General features: G+C 34.7%; 2 protein-coding genes across 5 annotated transcripts in view; one reads left to right on the top strand and one right to left on the bottom strand.

Annotated features, from left to right (window-relative positions):
• Positions 1-4,236, bottom strand: part of LOC127874908 (potassium channel subfamily K member 1-like) — a 16,586-nt gene extending 12,350 nt beyond the window's left edge. The window contains exons 1-2 of one of the 4 annotated variants that reach the window (XM_052419595.1): positions 4,074-4,236; positions 1-389 (exon numbers count right to left, since the gene is read on the bottom strand). The exon at positions 1-389 is cut by the window's left edge and continues 389 nt beyond it. The gene's annotated coding sequence lies outside the window, so the exon portion shown is untranslated. The other 3 variants (XM_052419597.1, XM_052419598.1, XM_052419596.1) reach the window with 3 other exon arrangements.
• Positions 4,237-10,328: 6,092 nt separating this feature from the next.
• Positions 10,329-17,500, top strand: part of LOC127874901 (crooked neck-like protein 1) — a 31,836-nt gene continuing 24,664 nt past the window's right edge. Inside the window, exon 1 of the mRNA XM_052419578.1 lies at positions 10,329-10,489. Within this exon, the coding sequence (XP_052275538.1) occupies positions 10,430-10,489 (60 nt within the window). The 5' untranslated portion in view covers positions 10,329-10,429. The remainder of the gene's footprint in view (positions 10,490-17,500) is intronic.

Genomic DNA, 17,500 nt, shown 5'->3' with positions numbered 1-17,500 from the left:
CAAAAGTAACTTTAAATTGCCAACTACTATGAAGCCTTGATTAAACGCATTCATAGCATTACGTAAGAACAACATATGAAGAACCCGTTATCCAAGTTTTTACTTCGCATCTGGTATGTCCACCGTCTCTTTTAGCCTCAGACAATTACGTGGTCACTAATCTGTTTGAAGGTCACAAGCTAAGAGACTGTCTTCACAACGCCGTTCAATGTTTCCGATTTTGTAAGGGGATCTCCTGATAAATTCCGGTATTGCACTCGCCGGTTTAAAAATACTTATTCATGCAATGGGGACGGATGTGATAACAGTCGACCAAACTTTCCCGTTCTTGCAATATGTTGTAATGTATCAGAGTTCATATGTCCTGGAAAGTACCTTTGCGGCGAAATCTGGAATATTAAAACAACTATATCAATGACACGAATCTCATGCAAAGTAGCAGTAGACCATATTAATATGCATGCAACACACGCCTTAACTCCCACGACCAAGTACTAATGTGCTAATTTTCAAACACATTGAGACGTTTTCCTACAACGCGGTTATCGATAAAATATGCGAAAACTGAGCCAACCCATATTGGTTTCTACAACTCATAATACAATACTGTTCTTGTATTGCATACACTAAAACAATTCAATTTCTATGTAAGTCTATGCGCATAGATCTCCTGGTAAGTGATTATCTCCCTCACGGCCGAACACACGGTGACAGCGTCGGGGAATCAATACATGCTCTGCAAGCTCGACTGGATATTCCAATAGCCGCGTCGACAGAGCCGTACCAGTCGATATTCCATTGTACTACAATAATTTCCATTCCGAGCTGCAGATGCTTTCTTTCGCTATTCATCAAATGAAAAGCATTTGTCAATGATTATTTCATTAGAGGCGAGTTCAAATATTAAAAGAAACAATATAGCTTTTGAAAAAGGGGCGGTGACGTGCGCCAAACGAAAAGTGTCGTTATTTTGATTTTTTTAATTAATGTGGAATTCTGTTTTTGGCAAATGTATATTTTTGCCTTCTTAAGATATGTATAGGATCTTACAAGTGTCATCTAATATTAACTTTTATGAAAATCCTATATGTCTTTTGTTGGTCAAGGTTCTCAATGTCTGCAAAAACAACAAGCTGCGAAACCGCATTAAGCTGTCATTGATAAATAAAGTTCATAATCCATGTGACGTTTTCCAATAGCATACACTACAATTTACACAGTCCTTTAATCAATGCCTAATACATATCACTCCAAATATGAAACAGCCTGTATAGATTAAAAATGTCAACAATTGTATGTTATAAAAGTTAACATGTCATGTTGCATATAGACGTAAACAGATCACACAATGACAAAGATGCTTCGCATATGCCAAAAATACATTATGCATATCATGATGGCATGGACACATCACATGAACACATAGATCCATCTAACGATGACATAGAAACATCACTTAAGTAATGTCATCTCGACTGTAACTACCCAATGCATATTGTTGTTAAAACTTATGCAACTGTTATCTTGTTTGATTGCCTTAGTTAACATGAGTGATGTTTTTCCTTTCGGCATTTAGCAAACATCATTAAAATATAATTAATAACTTAAATAAGTGTATTATTTAACATTCTTTCGAACAATTTCCATGGTTCATTTTTTGTTTATAATGCATCAGATTTTAGCTTCGAAATGCCCTTGAAACTCCATTTTAATTTGTTTGTTGTTTTTTTATTAATCTGTAGTTACCTTGAATTGCTAACAGATGCTGTTTTTACCAGGAAATGATCGAAACGCTGCAACTCTAGAAACATTACCAGAGAATTTGTTTAAACCATCTGCAAGTCTTTTATTCAAAGCATGTGACCAAGTTATAAAACAGAACACTTAGTACAAAAATAATGATTCAAACTGCGATGCAAATCTTCGTTTGCTTACACGGTTAGTATAAAGCTGACAGCTATTCTGCAAATAAGTATAATAGGTTTCTCCTAAGGCGGCGTGACATATGCTTTTATTTATAGCACTCTGACTAGTAAATATTATATGTAAAATATTCGGCTTTTTGCAGCATCAGTATTACATCCACGAAAAATTAACTTCAATATCGATATATATATATATATATATATATATATATATAGCGCCATGGAATTTATGCAACAGAAGTACTGAACATGAAAAAATATTCAATCAGAAAATTGAAAATGGCAGATGGGATAAAGAATTATATAAATATGTCTTTAAACGTTGTAACACTGCCCTGAATATGTAACTTATAGCATTACTTACATGATTCTTATGTTACAAAAATTAGGATTTGGTAAAACATGCATGTCATAACGGATAGGTTAATTCATATTACATAAAGCGATTTGATATCAATTTTACCATGATAATGCACTTAATGATAAACAATTGGTGTAAACGATGATATGAAAAATTGTTTGATAAAACCAGTGCTAACGTGAATTTGCTACATTTTTATATATTCTTTTAGTCAAATAATATAAATGGAGCAATATACCAAATGTCATTATTGAAAAACGCTACTGTCGCATATGCAGCATTTTACGAAAATAAGTGACACGTGTTATTACACTATGCAGACCTGTCATGTTAACATGACGCCTATGTATACAATTGATGCGAAAGGACATATAACGATCAAATTCCATAGGATTATAGTTGGAACCCCATTAAACATTCATAATTACAATACAACTGTCAACAATGAACATAGAAAACACAACTATAATCACACACCATGCTAAAAAGTTACACAGCATACCATGACAAAAATACAGCATATCGGTATATATACATATTATACCATCAAAAACATGCCGCATACCTTAACATACACACAACATAACATCATTAACACACATCATAGCATCGTAACATATTCGTACACATCATCAGGAGGTATCAAAACCTATCATAGACATCATGTCATTACAAACACACAGTATTAAATCATATAAACACACACGGTTTCATCATTAACACAACGTATCATCATAACTACACATCATAACAAAATAAAAACACTTCGTGCAATTACAAACACGCAGCAAAGCATCATGAATACACACTGTTTCATAACAAAACACACAGCATATCACCATAAAACACATCATAGCGTAATAAACACACATCATGCCATTACAAACAAACAGCATATCATCATTAACACACACTGTTTCAACATTAACACAACATATCATCATAAACACACAGCATATCATCATCAACACACACTCTTTCATCATAAACACAACATATCTTCAAACACACACATAATGTTATAATAAAAACAGCAAAACATTGCAAAAACAGAGAATATGGTCATAAATACACGTAAACGCAAAGCATACCGTTGAAAAAAAAACACACACTATAGCATGAACAAACATATACCATACTAACACCCACTTTTATAATAAACAATCTTGAATACCATTATAAAAACACATTGCATATCAATACTTAAACATAGCAAATCATAATAAACAAACAGCATATCACCATGCAATAGTCTAGAGAAAACGCTTAAAATATACACATAACACATTCAACGTTTCAATTACCAGTAAATTAGGGAAACATATCCGCGACTTTATTCATGAATATTATCAGAGCTCCCTCGAAGATGCAACCTTTGTTGCAATCGTGTTTTTTCCATTTTTTAAATATCAACCCACTTATAGACAAATAGACACACGTACAAATCTATGCATTTATACATCTCTGGATCGATATAGCACCATAAATTTATAGTTAAGCAAATCATGAAAAATAATTGTTTACTCAAATTAATGTTTGTCTGTCGAAAAATATATTATGAGTTTTACCGTATGTGTGTAAACAAGTTAAAATATTATGGATAATGTGCTATTTATTATAGACAAAACATACTACTGTACTACTACAGTAGTGTTTATTAACAATGTCTTTTCCGATTTACTACCGGTTTATGCAGTTTAATTATTCCAGTATGTACGAAAGAAAGTGAAGAAAATATCAACAAATACACCATATGAAAATAAAATATATAAAGTAAAGTGATTTACCCTTTATCGTATATTATCAGCTATGCATCGTGACACGCCATACATGTTCCAGTTTGAATCTATACATGCGTGTACGAATATATTAAGCTTTGCTTACAGTACATTTATCGGTAGACTGCACATTGTATATACCGCAGTAATTTGTTAAGTGAACATAGCGAACACTCTTACAGCCAGATTTCGCTGGATCGCTATCGATAACGAACTGCTTTGGGTTGTTTGAAATGCCCCGGGTTGTTTCAATAGGTTAACTAACAGCGTTGTATACAATAAGATGATATTTGGACGAGTACTTATGACATATCATAATGGACATGCCGATTACCTGTTTCCGATATATGGACAAATGTCATTGACATAAATGTTTTTTTATTTTGACCTTGTCCCTTAATTGAATGTTTTCAATTTTATTAATACCTATTTAATAAATGTGTTATGTGTCACCTTTAGTCACTTGGGAAGACTGGACACCTGTACGTTGGCCTATTCTCGAGCAAAATCGACATATTTCAGGCAACAAAATCATCAAAATCAATCAATATGTTTTCAATTAATATGATATATTTGCTGAATTAAGCTATCAACCTAATTTCGGAGACTATAGTTTTCTCATTTTATGCTTGAAAGTAAATACTCAGTAATTTTCAAACATCACATTTTTGCTGTGAACAGGCAGTTGCCCGTGTGATAACGTACGTTATTTTGTTTAGAAATAATTAAACATTGAACAAAACATGTGTTTGTTGTAAATACATGTTCTTAAAAATAATTAACTCCAATTATTAACTACTTTTTGGCGTTATTTGCACTTTCCGAGTCTTAACCAAAATACCAAACTAAGTTAACCCATTTATGCCTAGTGGACTCTCCCATCCTTCTAAATTGGATCAATTTATTTCCCAAATTAGGGATGTCAAGTATATTTATTGCTATTTTTAGAATATTTCATAAAGAAATTCCTTTTAAGGAAACTTCGCAGACCCAGATGAGACGCCGCATCATGCGGCGTCTCATCTGGGTCTACGCTGTTTGCAATGTCCTTTTTTCAGGACGCTAGGCATGAATGGGTTAATTTGGTATTACGTTATGAAATATCACATTTTTATGGTTGATATGGCGCATAAAATACGAGTTTGAATCTCAAAACTTTACTGAGCATTCAGAGAACTGTTCTACAAAATGCGGGTTCATATTTTGCATTTTATAGGCGGAATTGTAAAATATTGTGTATATTTATGTATTGAAATATATATGCTAACAATGGAAGTAATGGTAGAAAATGAAAATTCTATTTTAAAAGGGTAAACTACTAATAAATATACTAGGTTTATAGTAATACATATTAATAAACAAAATACTTGGTGTAAAAAAGCTATTTAATATTTCATTTAAGCAACAAGAAAAGAACAGCCACTGGCATATAAAGTCATTTGTGATTCATAAATTAATCTCAGTAGTATAAGAGGAAGTATGTCTTAACAACAAAAATGTAACATACTTGCTTGAAATAACAATCAACTGTTTAAAAAGTTTCATTTCGTCTAAAGTGAATTTGTTTTTAAAATGATTGGCTTTAAATTTAATTAAGTGGTCATCTAATTGTCAATTGTTATTTGTTTGTGTGTCAGTTCACTGCATAAACATGTTTCACACAAAACGAGTTTTAATGAAATTGTTTGTATTGATCCTTCCTTATATGCCCCCACCCCAGGTCATATTTCATGTTAGATTTATATCGCTTTATATATGTAAATAATTTAACAAACGTACATAATAGGTAATGACAGACGATGATTACATAATAAGCAATAATTACTGTTATATGTAGTAGTTAATGCGACACCCATGCTCGTTCAGCAAACATTAACTCCGTCTACAAATTTGGCAACAAATAATAAATAAAAATAAGATAAGCAGATCATTCTAGTTTTCAATACTCAATGCATTAGCCAACAATACCCCGTAATGGAGCTAACCACTCAAACAGTTCCGAACACATCAGGCACAATAGGATTTAAATCCTATTTAAATACAAATAACTAGACCATGGATTGTGTGTCCTTAATAGCATGTGTTTGCTATCGCTCTAACTACATGTTTTATACATGTCTGAATCTTCATTAACAATGTAAAATTTCCAGTGAATATTTTTCTGTAAAGGATGGTTGTTACACAATTCATCACAAATATGCCTTAACGCGAGATGCCATTGAATATGTTTCTGTAAAGGATGGTTGTTACACAATTCATCACAAATATTCCTTAAAGCGAGATTATACGATTTTTCATATGGGTTAAATTGCAATATATTGATAAAATATGTTACAATAACACAAAATAGGCAAGACAAACTATACATTGAAGACAAATTTCATAAAATGCAGCAAAGACAAATTAGCGATTGTGACGAAGATATTTAGCACATATTTTCCTACAATAACCGAAGCATTCGTCTTTTAAGTGTTTGTTCGTGTGCCGTATGAATATATATCGTTGCAGGAATTTAAAATGGACCGTTAAACTAAATTTAAATTCACATCGTACATGCATGATTTACATGCTGGCGAATTCGACTGTACAGACATTTTCGATTTCAAAATTAAATATCTGGCTTATTCCTTATTTGTCGACACATGTTTTCCTTAACTTTTAATTTAATTTATATTGAAATATATGTTTAATAACTTTTTACACATTTTATATCAATTAATAAATATTTGACAAAATCGTATGATCTCGCTTTAAACGAATTTCCTAATTTATTCGGCTCTCTAGTTACTCATATGTTTGTTAAGTTAGATGATCAACTTTTTAAACCTACCAAGTGTACACTAAATTTTCTCTCTTTTTGCTAATAATAGGCGAATATCTGATGTCACGTCTAAGCCAGAGAAGTGGAATGATTTTGTTTATTTTTTTAACTGCACAACGGGATGTCGTAGATCTGTATTACCGGATGAGTATGGTGTTGTTTTGATGTATATTGGTACATTTATCTATTCCGTGTACCAACTGTGATGACTAACTAGAGTCTGCACGTGCTCGAAACATTTCATATCGGACCAGTAACATCTGTCTTGGTTATTAACTTTATGTGTCGTCTGTCAGGTTTCAGTCATGTTTCAGTGTAGCACACTGCGTGTTGCTGAAGGGGCTTGTTTATATTTTCATCAGATAGGAATTACATTTGTGTAACAAATATGTACTATTTAATACAAGAAATGTCTTTTTAAAAACATACCAACGGCTTTGATGCCAATGTCAAGATTTTAGTTTAGTTTTTCTTAAAAAGTTAAAATAATGCCAGATGGTGATGAAAACAATCCGGAAAGTGATTCCTGTGGCTCAGATTGTTCTGTCGCCACCATGAATGCATCTCGGACCTAAGATGTTCATATCACCAAAAGAAAACTTATCTGACTCAAAATAATTGTGACATTATCCTATATATATGTACCGGAAATGAACGACCGTATTCTGCTTCATGTTTTTACTAAATATTTGTCATTCATAAAAAAAATCCTTTGAATGATTTTGTCGAGAAAATGTGATATAAAAACCCCTGTTCTAATAAAATAAAAATATGGTCTCACAAAATCGATGTATTATACAATAAAAATTAAAATATTAATAAAATTAAAAATGAAGCTAAACCTATGATTTCTCAAAGAAATACAACACAAACTTTATCACCAATTCATAAACGTTATACAAATGGAAATAACTGTTTGTCGTTTTTTTTATATAAGTGTGGTACAAAAATAGCTAAGACTGGGCAATATAACTAGCACTTTTATCTACATACCTTCATGCAAATACAAATTGCTGGCAAATATTATAACAAATGTATAAGTTAAAACATGCAAGACGCTGAATACATAGAAAACTACAAATATTACACTTTTCCCTATAATGAGATGCATGTACCTGCGCAAAAAGGCATAACATTAAATATTAACTTATTGTAAGTCTTCAGTATCTTAAAATGCAGAAAATAAATACTCAGACATGGACGTCCTTAACCAGTGTTGTAATATTATTACAAGGTCCTGCACATACCCATGAAATGAATATCTGCACAAGCTTAGTCGTATCTAGATAAAATATCGGGAGATAGTGTAAAGATGCTTTTGAAGTCCCACCAGAGATTCATGAAAAAATCACTCAAATGACCCTTACTGCGTGAACTTTTTGAGGAGACAATATTGTCTGCTTAGGATTTAAAATACTAAAGTTCTTTTGTTCTGAAAATATGCTTATTTGCTCTGCAAAGTTTGTTGTTGTTTCTTTAAGAGTTAATTAATGTCTCTGTCGCTATAAATTAATCATTCAATATGATAAACGACACACTGTTCTTGCGCTTGTTATTATCTGTGCATGCATTGAAATCCAAGCAACCTATTGCTGTGCCTACCTTTCACAGAGCGCAGCTTTAGTTGATACTGGGGGTGTCCTTGTCGTGGCAATCCGCAAATCTTCACGCAGAGTTGTCGTTCCTTGCTCTCACAAACAATCTCTGCCATCACAAAAAAATCCTACCAGATTTAGAAGGTTATTATTTTACTGTTTATGTTAAATATAATGATAAGTAGTATGATTTTCTATTATATTTTGAACATATTGCATAAGTTAAGGTTCATAATACAAAATAATAATAAAAACTTAATTTAAAAAAATAGTAAAAACAACAACGGTAAAATTATTGTACAACATGGCTAGGCTATCATAACGTACGTGGTTGGTTATGAAGGCAGGGATTTGATCTAGCTATGCTGTTTCTAGTCAAATCTCTGTGCGGAGGTTGGCAATTCGCGTGTAACACCCGGCAACAGACCGCACACGCATACATCTCACATGGGCTGTAGCATTCCAATCAAAACTCGACGTAGCCTTCGTCGTCATGAAATTGTTAACTATCCATAAAGACCGTTATTATGGAATTGTTCTTGGATCTCAATGATCTGTTACTTGCTTTGCCCTCGGGTTGATGGTCTTCCGTGAGGACTGCATGATAATATACCATTGTGCTTAACCCATTAATGCCTAGCGTCCTGAAAAAGGGACATTGCAAACAGCGTAGACCCAGATGAGACGCCGCATAATGAGGCGTCTCATCTGGGCCTGCGCTGTTTGCTTAAAGGAATTTCTGTAAGAAATATTCTAAATATAGAAATAAGTATACTAGACATCCCTAATTTTGGAAATAAATTGATCCAATTTTGAAGGATGGGAGAGTCCACTGGGCATAAATGGGTTAAGAATGTGCTCTGCTAAAGAGGCATCATGTGTACAATATGTATAGTCAGTGCATGCATCATAGCTTAACGCACTTCATTTTCTTTGTGCTACATGACACCACTCAAAAGTCCTGCATAATAATATGTTATGGAGCTTTGTTATGGTTAAGATGAAACACGCATATCTGAACTTCTTTTAACTTTCTATTGTGTTTATGTTACATAATTTATATTTACGATTGTGTCTTCCATTTTACGGTTGGGGCATTACAAAAGAAGCGGGTCTGCGTATTTTAAAGGGATTTGAAATAGTACGATTCTGTTTTAGCTAAATGTCTGGTTCATCCAAGTTCGTGTTACTTATAAATATCGGTTCTTGCTGGGATGGTATTACTTTACTTACTTCTTTATAACGAGGTCTGCTCAAATAAATGACGGAGAAGAATAAAACTTATTTTAGAACGCCATCAGACTTAATTGCTGTTTATTTAAAAACAAATGTTGAACAAAGCTTGTTGAAATGACAATCTGGTATTTAAGACACAAAAAGATAATGTCAAATATAACTCGTTTTAAATAAGTCGTCGACGGTTGGGGCATTACTAAAGAAGCGGGTCTGCGTATTTTAAAGGGATTTGAAATAGTACGATTCTGTTTTAGCTTAATGTCTGGTTCATCCAAGTTCATGTTACTTATAAATATCGGTTCTTGCTGGGATGGTATTACTTTACTTACTTCTTTATAACGATGTCTGTTCAAATAAATGACGGAGAAGAATAAAACTTATTTTAGAACGCCATCAGACTTAATTGCTGTTTATTTAAAAACAAATGTTGAACAAAGCTTGTTAAAATGACAATCTGGTATTTAAGACACAAAAAAGATAATGTCAAATTTATCTCGTTTTAAATAAGTCGTCGACGGATAAACTATATGAACTGATCATATACATTTGATTTGTTCACGCTTATGTCATGAAGTGTTTTTAACCTTCTTTATTTAACAAGGTGGAAATTAACCTTTGTCGGTGTCAAGATAAAAATATCCTCAAACGTTTCATTTTTATCAGAATTATTTGTTTTGTTTAATTGCTGTGTATATTATCAAATATAGTTCACGATGATGGATCCAGAAATGGAATCAAAAGAAGACAAAAGAAAAATGCCAAAAGTTACGAAGGTATAACTGTTGTCGAATCGAAATGTTTCTTTTGCAAGATTATCATTCGTTTCCGCGAGTTCAATTGGTGAATTGCTTTTTTCTAGTTGCAATAATCAAACTCCCAGCTATTGTCATAGTTGACCATCTGGGTCGCTGTGATTTGCAACTGGTGACTGCATTTTTCATGTTTACCCTGCTGCCTTAAATCCAAGTGGCACTTTAATATGTAAAATGAGTAACATAAACTATCGTACAGTTACCGGCTTTCGCACCCCACCAGCTTTCGAACCTTTTTCTATTTTCCGTTTATCGCGCATGCACGAGCGTGTACGCGTCATCAATCTGTGTGTACCGATGCGTTTGTTTACAAACCAGACGACCGTAGCCATCGATCGTTAAAATGCGATATAAACAGGTAAATTTTCACAAATTTTGAACAAAAATAACTATTTTTAATATTATTTTTAAATATATATATATATAATAAAGTCAGATACATAATGATTTTACACTTACAACTTTTTGACAGATGACCAACATTATGGTCTGCGTCAAGGGTCACGTGACCATGGTAAATCACATTGCAATAGGTTACACCACAGTAAAGTTAGTGTGAAGTTCAACATAGCTGATCCACTTTGCAAAAATTGACATTAGAGAAACATTTCTTTTTTCTCTCCTCTTTTCTGGTAGCAATTTAATTATGTTTCAGGTGTTTCCACAAAAAAGAGTATCAAAACACAAAGGATACTCACCATCAGCTATGATGAATGCATATAAAATGGTAATGGAAACTGGTGCACCAGTAAAAACTGCTGCTAGACAGTACGGTGTACCACATAACACCCTAAGAGATAGAGTGAAGGGCAGAGTAGATCCACAGACTGTCATGACAGGACAGGGTCCATTATTCTCCACTGAAGAGGAAGCAAAACTTGTCGACCATGTTAAATATATGGCAAACCTTGGGTATGGTTTCACAATAACTGAGGTTGTAGCCAAGGCAACTGACTATGCAGTGTTCTTGAAGAAGCGAACCCATGACAACCCATTGTCAGTCAAGTGGTTTCATGGTTTCAGACGACGTTGGCCTGAAATAAAGGTAGTAAAACCTAGAGCCCTTAGTCAGTGTAGAGCAAAATCCACAACTGAGCAGGCAGTGTACTCATACTTTGACAATCTAGAAACTGTCATCAAAAATAATGATCTACTTAATAAGCCTGAATGTGTATACAACATTGATGAGAAAGGTATACAGACTGAACACTCTCCCCCATATGTTGTCAGTGGCAAGGCATGTGTCCCGGCCATAACTTCATCAAGGTCAGGAATAACCACTATCATTGGTGGTGGCAATGCACTAGGAACACAGATTCCACCATTTTTTATTTTCAAGGGGCAGCGAATGAATGAAGACTTGTTTCAAGGTTCAACACCTGGCTCTGCTGGCACTATGTCTAAAAGTGGTTGGTCCAATTCTACCATATTCCTTGAGTACTTGGAACGTCATTTTGTACGCTACATTCAAAGGCAAAATGCAAGTCAGCCAATCCTATTGATATTTGATGGACACAAGTCGCATATCAATGTTCCTGTACTAGAATGGGCACAAAAGAATAATGTGCTTTTGTTTGTGCTTCCTGCCCATACAAGCCATTGCCTACAACCCTTGGATATTGGATGCTTTGGTCCCTTACAAAAGATTTACAATAATATGTGTCAAAAATTTGTGAGGGACAACCCATCTTCCAAAATCACTAAATTCAATGTAGCTGCACTGGCTTCAAATGCATATGTCAAAGCACTCTCTAACAGCAATCTAAAGGTGTCTTTTCAGAAAGCTGGCATATATCCTCTCGACAGAACAGCAGTCCTTGTTGACAACTTCAAGCCCTCCGAGCCATATGTCGGTTTAGACCCTACACCTGTCCCAGCTGCTGATCAGTCTGACGTTGACTCATATTTCAAGGCTGCAGAGTCTGTTATCGATAAAAAGAAACAATAGAACAAAACATTAATCAATAAAACACTAAGTAGTGTTGTTTCCGGGCAAGAAATTACCCGATCAGACATATGCCAGGAAATTGTCAGCAAAGCACAGTCCCAGCCTTTGTGTGAACCGCCAGCACCCAAGAAGCGTAAAAACAATTCCGACCTGAAAGTCTGTAAAAGGTCTGTCAGCTCACAAGAACACAAACAATCCTGTTGTTACCCCATTCCAGAACCGGTTCCTGGTCCATCAACCATAAACTTAAACCTTCAGTCAGATTCATATTCAGATGACTCTGACTCTGATATTGCTGACGAGGATAAGTGCTGCGTTTGCAAGCAATTTCAACCTGAAAAACTGAAAAATTGTGACTCCCTTGTGTTCACTAAATGGGCACAGTGTGACTTCAATGGCTGCAAACATTGGACACGTCTCGAATATTGCTGCAAGCAGCGAGTCATTCGGCGTAATGACATATTCATCTGTCCTTGTCATGGCCAATCAAGCACTGAAGAATAATAAAATAATAAAATCAGTATAAACATGATCAGTTTAGGTAGTTAAATGTTTAAAGTTATTAACTGTTTCAAGTTTTATTGTTTTGGACCAAAAGTTATGAACTATACTGTAATTGTGTACATGGTTCGAAAGCTGGTGCTCTTAGGAGGCGGCCATATTGGATTTTTTGTGACAGGGTGGTGGAAACTACCTAGCATACATTGTATTTCAAAGTTATGAATTGGGATATACATACGTAAATTTATGCAGGTATGTAGCAAACATTATATTTTTTGGAGGTATTGCTTATTTCGTTGTAATTGTAATAAAACTATTATTGTATTGCATCTAATATTAAGGGGTTCGAAAGCCGGTTCGTCCACGCTATTTTCCGGCAGAACTAAACACAACATATAATAAATATATCCACCATGAGCAGATGAAAGCAACTTAATTGATATGGTGTGCTCACAGTATTATGATATTCATATAAGTTTCACACAAAATAAAATGTATAAGTATTTGGGATTGAAAACGCAGGGTATTTAGAATTTGAATTAAAACAGTGCTTCTGTTAGTGGACATCAGGGCATAAATTACCCCCCAAAACAACAGTTTCATGTCCATTATACAAATGGTTGAAGTCCCTTGAACTTCCAATGATCGGCATGTTCACAACACATAGAAATGTCAACAGAAAATCGGGTTATTCAGTCTGTTAACTCCGCCTAGTAGCTACTGTTTTCAATGAATTTCTGAGTGGATGGCCAATATTGATTTTTCCAGCTTTCAGTCAAATACAGTACTTGGTAAGCCCATCAGCCAATCAGCACTCAGGCAGCTGAATACACGCCAACCCCACGTAAAGCTGTATACAATAATTGTACATTTCACAGATCATTACTGACCTATCATTACTCACCTATATCAACGAATGTAGCTCTACAGGGCCCTCAATCCATTTTAGGAAAGCGCCAGGGGGTCACTACCCTCATGAGGGGGAATTTTTCGCGGCGTTTCCCTTTTTGGGGGATTTTTATGCCCCCGGATTGAAAGATCGGGGATATATTATTTTGGCCTGTCATTGTATGTGTGTGTGTGTGTGTGTCCCAAAACTTTAAACTTCTTCATAACTTTTGAAATATTGAACGTAGCAACTTGATATTTGGCATGCATGTGTATCTCGTGGAGCTGCACATTTTGAGTGGTGTAAGGTCAAGGTCAATGTCATCTTTCAAGGTCAAAGGTAAAAAAAACACATTCAAAAACTTTAACCAAAACTTTAACCTTAATTCTTCATAACTTTTGCAATATTGAACGTAGCAACTTGATATTTGGCATGCATGTGTATCTCATGGAGCTGCACATTTGAGCGGTGAAAGGTCAAGGTCATCCTTCAAGGTCAAAGGTCAAAAAAATAATTCAAGGCACATTAGGGGGCATTGTGTTTCTGACAAACACATCTCTTGTTTTTTACTTACTCTCTCATTATAACGTTTGTACATGTTTGCAATATATTCATTTCTTTTTTCATAATTAAGTATGTTTGACAAGAAAAATTTGAAATAGTATTGAGATATAATAATTATGAGACACATCTTAAAAATAAAAAATCCCCCCAAAAGGGGAACAAAGTATACATTTCAGTTGGTGGACTGCGGCCGCAGATTTGATAGATTGAGGGCCCTGCTCTATAAATACAGCGTAAATAACTACATTTTAAGTTAGAGAAAAAGTTTTCACATAAAAAAATGCTCTACCATTTTTTACAAAAAGTAAAGATATTAGCGACCTCTGCGCTATTAAGTTTCTCATCCAGCAATCAAATTTTTATGTCCATGCTTTCATGGGGTGTTTCCCCTTGGATGAATGCGAGTTGTAGTACATGAGTTCTAATTTTCGCATGATTTTTATCTGTACACGAAATACACGAGAAATGTTTCTTTGTGGTGAGAATTTTTTAACTTTCAGTGTATACCCCGTAATGAAATCTGGAAATGATTTTGTTTTGAGATTGCCAAACTATGCATACATATATGCATGAATGTCCTGACAAGTTATATCGTGATCCAGAATGAAGTGTACTCTGTAAAATTTAAAGAAAGACATGTTTTTAGCTCATCTATTTTTTGAAAAAAAAAAATATAAGCTATTGTCATCACCTTGGCGTAGGGGTCGGCGTCCGGTTAAGTTTTGCGTTAGGTCCACTTTTCTCATAAAGTATCAATGCTATTGCATTCAAACTTCGTACACTTACTTTCTATCATGAGAGGACTGGGCAGGCAAAGTAAGATAACTCTGACTTGCATATTGACAGAATTATGTGCCCGTTTTGTACTTCAAATATTGAAAATTTTAGTTAAGTTTTGTGTTTAGGTCCATTTTATTCCTTAAGTATCAAAGCTATTGCTTTCATACTTGCAACACTTACTAACTATCATAAGGGGACTGTGCAGGCAAAGTTATGTAACTCTGACTGACATTTTGACAAAATTATGTGCCCTTTTTATACTTAGAAAATTGAAAATTTGGTTAAGTTTTGTGTTTAGGTCCACTTTTTTCCTAAAGTATCAAAGCTATTGCTTTCATACTTGCAACACTTTCTTAATGTCGTAAGGGGACTGTGGAGGCAAAGTTATGTAACTCTGACTGGCAATTTGACGGAATTATGGGCCCTTTATACTTGAAAATTTGGTTAAGTTTTGTGTTTTGGTCCACTTTACCCCTAAAGTATCATAGATATTCCTTTCATACTTGGAACACTAGCAAACTATCATAAGGGGACAGTAAAGGACAAGTTGCATAACTCTGGTTGTCATTTTTACGCAATTATGGCCCTTTTTTGACTTAGTAACTTTGAATATATGGTTACATTTTGTGTTTAGATCCACTTTACTTCAGAAGTATCAAGGCTATTGCTTTTAAGCTTCAAATACTTTCATGCTATCATGAGGGTACTGTACCTGGCAAGTTGAATTTTACCTTGACCTTTGAATGACCTTGACTATCAAGGTCAAATTATTAAATTTTGCTAAAATTGCCATAACTTCTTTATTTATGATTAGATTCGATTGATAATTTGACAAAACAACTCTTACCTGACATACCACAATTGACTCCGTCCAAACCATCCCCCACGCCCCCCCCCCCCCCCCCAAATCCCGATCCCCCCTCAATCCCCCCCATTATTTTTTTTTAATTAAAGATCATCTAATAAATGACCACCACACCCTCACACTATATCCACCCCACCCCAAAAAATTAATTTTTATGCGCCCGATAGGGTGGCATATAGCAGTTGAACTGTCTGTCAGTTTGTCTGTCAGTCCGAAAAAACTTTAACATTGCCCATAAGTTTTTCACTTTTTAAGATAGCAACTTGATATTTGGCATGCATGTGTATCTCATGGAGCTGCAAATTTTGAGTGGTGAAAGGTCATGGTCATCTTTTAAGGTCAAATTTATTGTGTCTGTCCGTCTGAAAACTTTAACATTGGCCATAACTTTTTAAATATTGAGGATAGCAACTTGATATTTGGCATGCATGTGTATCTCATGGAGCTGAACATTTTGAGTGGTGAAAGGTGAAGGTGAAGGTCATCCTTCAAGGTCAAATGTCAAATATCTGTCAGAAAACTTTAATATTGGCCATAACTTTTTTAATATTGAAGATAGCAACTTGATATTTGGCATGCATGTGTATCTCTAAGCTGCACATTTTAGTGGTGGAAGTTCAAAGTCAAGGTCCCTAAACCTTTAAAAATAAAAATAAATGAGCAGTCTGCACCCGCAAGGCGGTGCTCTTGTTCAAGTAGTTTTCATCGGATCTTCACGAAACTTGGTCAGAAGTTTTATCTTGACTATCTAAAGGCCAAGTTTGAACATGGGCCATGCCAGATCAAAAACTTGGTCACAGGGTCACTTAGTACGTTTTACACATTAAGCATGGTGTCCGCTCTCTATTTCAAGTAGTTTATATCCGATCTTCACCACACTTGGTCAGAAGTTGTAACTACATGTAGATGATTTGTAGGTCAAGTTCAAACATGGGCCATGCCGAGTCAAAAACTAGGTCACGGGATCACTTAGTGTGTTTTAAACCTCCCCATGTTGTCCGCTCTCTAATTCAAGTATTTTTTATCCAATCTTCACCAACATTGGTCAGAAGTGGTATCTTGATAATGTCTAGGGCAAGTTTGAATATGGGTCATGCAGGGTCAAAGCAAGGTCACGGGGTCACTTAGTGCGTTTTTTTTCCACATCACAATGTTGTCAGCTCTCTAATTCAAGTAGTTTTCATCCAATCCTCACCAAACTTGGTCAGAAGTTGTATCTAGATGTTGTCTAGGTCAAGTTTGAATGTGGGTCATGCCAGGTCAAAACTAGGTCACGGGGTATCTTAGTGCGTTTTAAACCTCACCATATTGTCCGCTCTCTAATTCAAGTAGTTTTAATCCAATCCCCAACCAACTTGGTCACAAGTTTTATCTTAACGATCTATAGGACAAGTTTGAACATGGTCCATTCCAGGCCTAAAACTA

The sequence above is a fragment of the Dreissena polymorpha genome, chromosome 3 (assembly GCF_020536995.1).
Source record: "Dreissena polymorpha isolate Duluth1 chromosome 3, UMN_Dpol_1.0, whole genome shotgun sequence".
Classification (NCBI taxonomy): Eukaryota; Metazoa; Mollusca; class Bivalvia; order Myida; family Dreissenidae; genus Dreissena; species Dreissena polymorpha.
Note: the sequence above shows the minus strand (reverse complement) of the source record. Positions and strands in the feature narration are given on the sequence as shown.